The sequence below is a fragment of the Setaria viridis genome, chromosome 2, assembly GCF_005286985.2.
Source record: "Setaria viridis chromosome 2, Setaria_viridis_v4.0, whole genome shotgun sequence".
NCBI classification, from domain to species: domain Eukaryota; kingdom Viridiplantae; phylum Streptophyta; class Magnoliopsida; order Poales; family Poaceae; genus Setaria; species Setaria viridis.
The window spans coordinates 12,261,019-12,268,889 of record NC_048264.2 but is presented as its reverse complement, the minus strand read 5'-3'; the positions used below and the strand labels follow the sequence as shown (position 1 = coordinate 12,268,889).

At 45.3% G+C, this 7,871-nt stretch overlaps 1 protein-coding gene across 2 annotated transcripts; it reads left to right on the top strand.

Annotated features, from left to right (window-relative positions):
* The first annotated feature begins 1,385 nt into the window (after positions 1 to 1,385).
* Positions 1,386 to 6,491, top strand: LOC117844846 (uncharacterized). 2 transcript variants are annotated; one of them, XM_072292115.1, is made up of 3 exons: positions 1,386 to 1,794; positions 1,887 to 3,276; positions 3,410 to 3,609. In XM_072292115.1, exons 2-3 carry the CDS (start codon positions 1,984 to 1,986, stop codon positions 3,464 to 3,466), a joined length of 1,350 nt encoding a protein of 449 aa, XP_072148216.1. In that variant the 5' UTR covers positions 1,386 to 1,794; positions 1,887 to 1,983; the 3' UTR covers positions 3,467 to 3,609. The 2 variants fall into 2 exon arrangements, with proteins under 2 accessions (XP_072148216.1, XP_034581543.1); XM_034725652.2 differs by adding an exon at positions 5,913 to 6,491 and having other exon boundaries at positions 1,408 to 1,794; positions 1,887 to 3,615.
* Positions 6,492 to 7,871: the final 1,380 nt, after the last annotated feature.

The following is a 7,871-nucleotide window of genomic DNA, read 5'->3' as shown; positions in this document are numbered from 1 at the left end:
TGCTGCAGCCTGCAGGATGGCTGAGACGCTGAGAGCAGCAAGGCTGGGTGCCCTCTTCTTCTTCTTCTTTTTTTAAATCCTCTCCTGGGAGTTCATCGCCGAATAATTCGTGTACGCTGCCCAAATAATTCGGTGGTCCAGAGCGCCGTGGGGCCTAGAAAAATGATACCGGTGTGATCGGGTAAACGATCAATCTTTTACACTTTCTGTCATCCTGTGCTCTGCCATCCTCCTCTTTCTTGCTTTTATTTGCATGGGAAATCTCTCCATCTTCTACCTGAAAGTACGGGCTCCTGCAGTATTTGGCAAAAAAGGCTGACTTTGAAAACTTGTGCGAAAATAGATGGGTTTGTTTTGAGACGAGGAGCTTGGCATGGAGGGATTTTTGCAGCAGAGGGGAAGATACTGCTGCTAGAAATTGAGTTAAGAGGGTCGAGGTAAGTATGCGAATTACTACAAATTACAACTGCTCTTTTCCTTTGTCGATCGATGGAGTAGCGGTCCTTCATTATTAAATAAGCCGTAAATAAGTTGAGTTCGCAATACTTTTTGTCTCATCAAAACATGAAATGGCAACATAGATATTGTGGGTGTACATTCTTTTTCGACATTTTTTATAACGTTCTAGAATTTGCGTAAAACAACGACGTAGGAAAAGGTACTTCGGATGAGCAGCTTCACCAATCACAATTGTGATTTTACTTGTTGCACGGGTTGCTACTCTTTATGAAACAATGTTGTACTCCATAGCCATTGAGGGGAACCAAAAGTAGGGACCATCGGTTTTAAACTCTTTGGCTTTTGAAGCATAAACTGACAGGTGATATTACGTCTATGAAACAAAACAAACCGAACACTTAGTATGTGCCTTTCTCACCACATATAAAATTTTTCGTACCAGCAACTCAAGCTAGATACGACGACAACAAACATAAATTGTTGTCGTTCCCTGCATCACACGAATAACCACTATTCAAGAGAGGGACTCATGCTTCAAAAACCGCCACAAGAATCAAGCATCATAGATTGGTGGCACTGATGTCTTATCATTTGCAACTCTTAACATCTCAGGGGACCAAGAAGTCTTATAATTCACCTGTTAAGTAAATAAAATTACCATCACACTGAACTGAAAAATTTCACGTCTTTCAAAAACACTGGCCACGTAGACGAGATGAGAGAGACACCACAGATCAAGCACCACTGTCCGCCGGCTGGACTTTACTCTCCTCTCTACTGGGGGGGGGGGGGGGGGGGGGGGGGGGGGGGCGGGCACGTATGGCGCGCCATAAAATCCAAAATGCTCCAACCAATCATAAAACGCCAATTAAACCAGCGATTAATCAGCGGCGTAAATCGCAGAGGGGAACAAAATCGCATAACCAAAACGGTTCCGCTTTTGCGGAAGGAACGGAAGAAATGTGTGGAGAGAGAAACGGGGAGAGAGAGAAGGGAGAAGAAAACAAAAGTTCTCCCCCCTTCCTTCCCTCTTGCTCACTTTTCAATCTCACCTCCCCCATTGCAAGGCTGCCTCTGCTGTCCTCCCTCCCTCCTCTCTCTCTCTAGAGATTCCAATACTTTCCTCTGTTCCTGGGCAAAGCCCATCATGAGGTGAGGGTAGGGGACTCAGGGGAGGCGCTGCCCAGTCTACTCTAGCCTGGGTCTGGAGAGAGAGGGAGGGAGAAGACGAGGGAGTAATACAACAGAGACTAGGGAGGAGAGAGAAAGAGGAGCCGAGAACCCAAAGAGGCAAGGCAAGCAAGGAGGGAGAAGCCCAAAGATTGGGGGAGACTGGTAAGCAAGAAAGGAAGCTCCTTTTCCCGTTGCTTAGTATCATTGGGTTATTGATTTCGCCTCCCATTTCGCTCAATTCCTTGCCTCCGCAGATCAGGGCGAGGAGTAAGAGGCGCCGTCTCTCGGATTCGCGCCGCCGTTTCTTGAGGGGGGAGGTTGGTTTGTTTGGTTGGTTCGCCGGCGCCGCGGATGGCCGGCGTGGACGCGGCGAGGTACGCGCACAGCCCGGCTCACCACGCCGTGGCGGCGCGGGACCACGCCGCGCTGCGCCGCGTGCTGGACGCGCTCCCGCGGGGCCGCCGGCCCGAGGAGATCCGGACGGAGGCGGACTCCGTCGCCGAGGAGGCCCGTGCCGAGGCCGTCTCGGCGGTCGTCGACCGCCGCGACGTGCCGGGCCGGGAGACGCCGCTCCACCTCGCCGTGCGCCTCGGCGACGTCGCGGCGGCCGAGATGCTCATGGCGGCGGGCGCGGACTGGAGCCTGCAGAACGAGCAGGGGTGGAGCGCGCTGCAGGAGGCCATCTGCGCGCGCGAGGAGTCCCTGGCGCGCGTCATCGTGCGCCACTACCAGCCGCTCGCCTGGGCCAAGTGGTGCCGCCGCCTGCCCCGCGTCGTCGCGGCCATGCGCCGGATGCGGGACTTCTACATGGAGATCACGTTCCACTTCGAGAGCTCCGTCATCCCCTTCATCTCCCGCATCGCGCCATCCGACACCTACAGGGTCTGGAAGCGCGGCGCCAACCTCCGCGCCGACATGACGCTCGCCGGCTTCGATGGCTTCAAGATCCAGCGCTCCGACCAGACCATACTCTTCCTCGGGGAGGGCTCCGAGGATGGCAAGGTGCCGCCAGGGTCGCTGTTGATGATCAACCACAAGGACAAGGAAATTATGAACGCGCTGGAGGGGGCAGGCGCACCGGCCTCAGAGGCAGAGGTCCAGCAGGAGGTCACCGCAATGTCACAGACCAACATCTTTCGTCCAGGGATTGATGTCACCCAAGCGGTGCTGCTTCCACAGCTCACATGGCGGCGCCAGGAGCGGGCGGAGGCGGTTGGCCCATGGAAGGCCAAGGTGTATGACATGCACCATGTGGTGGTCAGCGTCAAGTCAAGGAGGGTACCGGGGGCGATGACGGATGAGGAATTCTTCTCAGCTTGCAATGACAATGATACAGAGAGTGAAGGGTTCGATGATGTTCTGACTGAGGAGGAGAAGAAGCAGTTGGAGGCCGCGCTAAAAATGGAGTCTCCAGATGCTGGTAGTGAAGACCAGTCTGATTCATTTGCTGGCCCTCGGCATAGTTGCTTTGAGCCGAGGGAGAGGGAGATACCAATTGAGGACATCAGCGTTTCTGGAAATGGGGAGAGTAAGCATGATAAGAAAGGTTGGTTTAGTAATTGGGGAAAGAGAAGTCAAGTTAGCAAACCAGAGGGGATGAAGAAGATGGCACCTCCAAGGAGTTCGCTCTGTGTAGATGAGAAGGTGAGTGACCTCCTTGTTGAATCGCCATCAAATGTACAAACAAGACCAGGAAGGCATTCGGTAGATGTAGTCAGACCAAATGACAACAGAAGGATCAGGGAAAGGGATAATAGGAGACATGCTGCTTTTGCAGAGAATGAGCATAGGCGCAAAGAAGGTTCCAAAGAAAGCGAGTATAAGAAAGGCCTAAGGCCTGTGCTCTGGCTCTCTCCAAACTTCCCTCTTCGGACTGAGGAGCTCCTGCCATTACTTGATATTCTTGCAAACAAGGTGAAGGCAATCCGTCGTTTGAGGGATCTACTTACAACAAAACTGCCTCCAGGAACATTTCCAGTCAAGGTATGGCCTTGATATTTAGTTTAATGCTTCTTACGCTTTACCATGATTGTTTGATACCCCACTGTGTCAGTTTTTAAGGTTAGGAAGGTAACCATTATGAAGATTAATTACCTTGGGTAGTTGTAGACATGAGCTATTACAGAACTATTAGAAAACCACCTAGCAGTTGTCAACATACTCTTTGACTGTTATCGGTTTGTAAATGATTACAGTTCTTCTGTTTCATAAATTCGTGAATTGGTATCCTTGTGGGCACATTGAACCGTGTTGTTGGTAACATTTAATAACGCATAGTGATTTTTTTTTGTATTTGAATATGTTCTAAAGCATGTATGAAACATATGTACTTAAGTTAAAACTGATTCTAGCTGTTTTTTATAACGCTATGACACTTGTAACCATGTAACCCGCAGTCTCTATGGTAGTTGACTTTAAAAGGAGATTTTCTTGTATTTCCAAGTTCCTCTACTTTTCTAGATGTTTGACATTTCCTGATATTAATGGATCTCTCTAGCACATCATATTTGGACAACCTCTTTTTGTTTGTTTACTGATCAAATGCAGAGACATTACTACTTTCAGTGTCACTGAGAAAATCTTTAAGGTTCTGATAACTGCCGTCTGCTTTAACCCATATGATTAGGTCCTTCGCCACTGTAGTAGTCAATTTCTGTGCTTAGGTTTACGATGTCTGAATTTTCTCCTTTGTTTGTGATTAGCTACGGTATTCTTTTGGAAGTTTTGCCTGTTACGTGCACCTGGATATTTCCAAATTTTGTACCGCCAAGTGCCGAGACACAACCTTTTGTCAGTCAACTCATAAGCATGATTTTGGACTGTAGAAGTATGCTATGCATTCCATGAGTAATTATAATCTTTACATGGATACATAATTCAGAAACACTACTATCTAAACTAAGAGAATTTTGAATCACAATGAATAATATGGCACTTTGTTTCATACTGTAGTCTGTAAGGTATGTTACATACACACGCATGACCATTTTCTGTTTGTTAGGTTTCACATAACATCTCATTTTAACAGCCTCTTATTTGTGTTTGTCCTATTTCCATTTGTATTTATGCTTGTTTTGTCTTCAAGAGAACTATCTGGAACCTCAGACTAGTAGTTAAAAGCCTTAGGAAATGGCTATCTTAGATCTTCATATAAACAAATGATCACCACAGAGGCACATATGTAGTTTTTCACCTTAAGATATAGCCATACTTTGTATGCTTGACAAAACTATAAACATGTTAGTATGTAAGTTAACTGCAAATTGTTATCTATATCTTAGCTAAACAGTGGCTGTGTTGGCACACAGCACGTTAAAATCCAGATTAAGATTAATTTAAATCTACAGTGTGCTGTAGGATTTGTTAGCTCAGTCATTAGAGATACTACATACCTACTTTAGGTATCACATTCCTTGGTCTTGAAATTATCTAAAGTTGGTTGTCTTGAAAAAGTTATAGGTACTCATCGTTTTTCAACTAGAATGGTTTTGTTATCATTGGTGCAGCTCACATGGCTACCTTGGTATTTATAGCACGTACACAAGTGTCTGTGCCAAATAGGGAGCATTAGCAGAAGATTTGACTTTTATTGGAAAGGGCGATAGGAATTTGAATCTAGGGGAAGGAATAGATGAGTGAAATATATAGAAAAGATTGAAACAAGTCATAGGAAAATCCTACCCTCTAGCATTATCCACACTTTGTTTACTAATTTGTTATGGTTATGGTTTACTACCGTCTAGTGTTATCCATTCATTTGTTAACAGGAAGGGTTCTCTTAGATGCTTGTCCTTTATATTATTCGTTCCTTCGGAAGTGTATGTTTGCTTTTGGTAAACAACATGTTGCACTTCCATGTGGCAGCACATGCTGGAAATGGGTGGTAGAATCTAGTACACTGGTCCAAGTGCAAAAGAAAAGGATATAAAAAACATAGAAGAGTCTGTGTTGACACATTTGTTTGGATTTCAGTTTTGAATTCAAGGGAATTCTTCTTAGGTATATGTGGCCTTCAATCATACAGGGAACTATGCATTCGATCAGATGACATCTGTTCTTGATATAATAGTTTGATGTAAGATAAAACAGAGACAGTAAGAACTGTACTTGTTTATATTGATTAAATGAATGGATTCCTTTAGTTACCTACTGCAGAGTTCTTTACTTCTTGTTGTTGCTTTTTGTTGAATAATTAGTTGTTTCCTGTATTTATAATGCTTTCTGTCCCAATGTAATAGTGAATGTTTTAATCCAAAAACATGTTTTCTTTTTCCTCTCAGGTCGCCATTCCTGTTGTACCTACGATCAGGGTGCTTGTGACATTCACAAAATTTGAAGAACTACAGCCACTAGAGGAGTTTACCACACCACCCTCTAGTCCTGACAACAGCAAGAGCCCAGCAGTACAGCCTTCTTCAAGTTCCTGGATTCAGTGGATCAAGGCTCCGTACCGCCAGAACTTCTCGACCGCTCCAGGCCCGAGCAGCCGCGTGGAGGACATCCAGGACCCGTTTGCCATTCCTTCAGATTACGTCTGGACGACGCCCGAAGAGAAGAAGAAGAAGACACAGGAAAACAAGAACAAGTCGAAGAAAGGCAGGAACGGATCATAGATAGATGATAGCATTGGGTGGGGGGTTTAAGTTGTGTTGCGGGTGAAATGGGCTATACTCGTCGGATCTAACAGGAGGGATGAGTGGAAGGTTTGGAGATTTCGGCCAGTGTCTGATGTCGAATGTCGAGAAGCGACCGCTTGTCTTCTTTCATTGTGTTAACAGATTTGTAGTCAACATTCTTTCGTTTAACCTGAATCGTTTCGATCCTGATTGTTATTGCAATCTATCGGTAGATTTTTGACTGGTGGTGGCTTCTGATATTGCTGGTGTGTTTCAAGTTACTGCCATGGTGCCGCATCTTTACCGTGCCAACAGCCATCAATGCCCCGTTTTTGCTCTATGTTTGGATGGTACGAATTCGTGTCGATTGTATCCTGCCTTGCGGGACCCTTTTCCATGAATGTACAGCCTTATGTCTTCCGTATGAATTCTGAACTTGATAATGTAAGGAAGGCATCGAGGTGCAGTACGACGTGTTCTTTATTCTTTCTTCAACAATGTCTACGCATGCTGAATAACTGTAGAGCTGCTTCGCTGGCAATAGATACATGTAACGAGTATGCCGAGGGAAACAAAACAAAAGTTCTTTTTCAAAGATGATTAAAGATGAAATAATGGTAAATCAGATTGGTGACTGTTTTAGACCATTATTACTTTTTTTATCTGTGTTAATCTCGCTGGTTCTTCACGCTGTCTATCGTAGACCGCCTGAGCCATGCTACGATCTTCGTAGACGGACTGAATAGGGATGGCCATCAACTCTCCATTGGCAAAAAGCAGCAGCACATCAAACCTCTCGCAAAGGAGGGGGAATTTTCGACATTTTACTTTTGGATATCTCAACTCAGCATTTATTGTTTGATACTGTACCAAGCTTCAAATGATTATATGGTTTAAACCTTGATTCCGATTTCAAATCTGTTTGCACTATTACTTACATGTAATTAAACCTACAAATCAAGTTTTGTTAACCTGCCGAGCCCCCGTCATAATCACAGAGGATACTTGACCAAACATCGCGTACTTGACCAAAATTTGTCCATGCGTAGGGTTTGGTTGTGGCCAAATTTTGGTTTGGCACACCGTAGAAACGAACCAAACAGGCCATAGGCCTTGTTTATTGTACCAGACTTGTTTATTGTCCCCACTTCTCTTGCGACGAAAGTTTGATTTGCAGTCTTGCAGAGGAGCTTCCTCAGTGCATCTCAAATAGATCCGTCACTGTCAGTGGATTGAGTCAGCCCATTTGCATACCGGGTCTCACATGAAGTAAATTGGACAGATAATAAATGCATAATATAATAATCGTCTAGCATATGAATAAACAAAATTGGGGAAATAATATACACGAAAACAACAATTGCTATGCAAATTATACTTGCCATTGGCTGGCTATCAGTTACAGTGATAACCCATGGGGTAGGTAGATCATTTGTTTTCATAGATGAAACAAGATGCAGCAGCAGGAACGTAACAGAACGGGAAACTATCGAGACAGCATCCATCAACTGCATGGCAGCTGTTCCACGAGGTCGGTACCAACGCCGGCGTCTCCAAGATGAAATAAATCGACAGTGTCCGAATTACAAGGCCTGGAACACTTGGCATTCCATGACCTGACTA

What these genes read in the sequence shown, in the direction of transcription:
- LOC117844846 (XM_034725652.2), top strand. Translation starts at nt 1,984, where the DNA reads ATGGCCGGCGTGGACGCGGCGAGGTACGCGCACAGCCCGGCTCACCAC. An exon ending in CAGGAACATTTCCAGTCAAG is followed by an intron (nt 3,616 to 5,912) that starts GTATGGCCTTGA and finishes TTTTCCTCTCAG; the next exon opens with GTCGCCATTCCTGTTGTACC.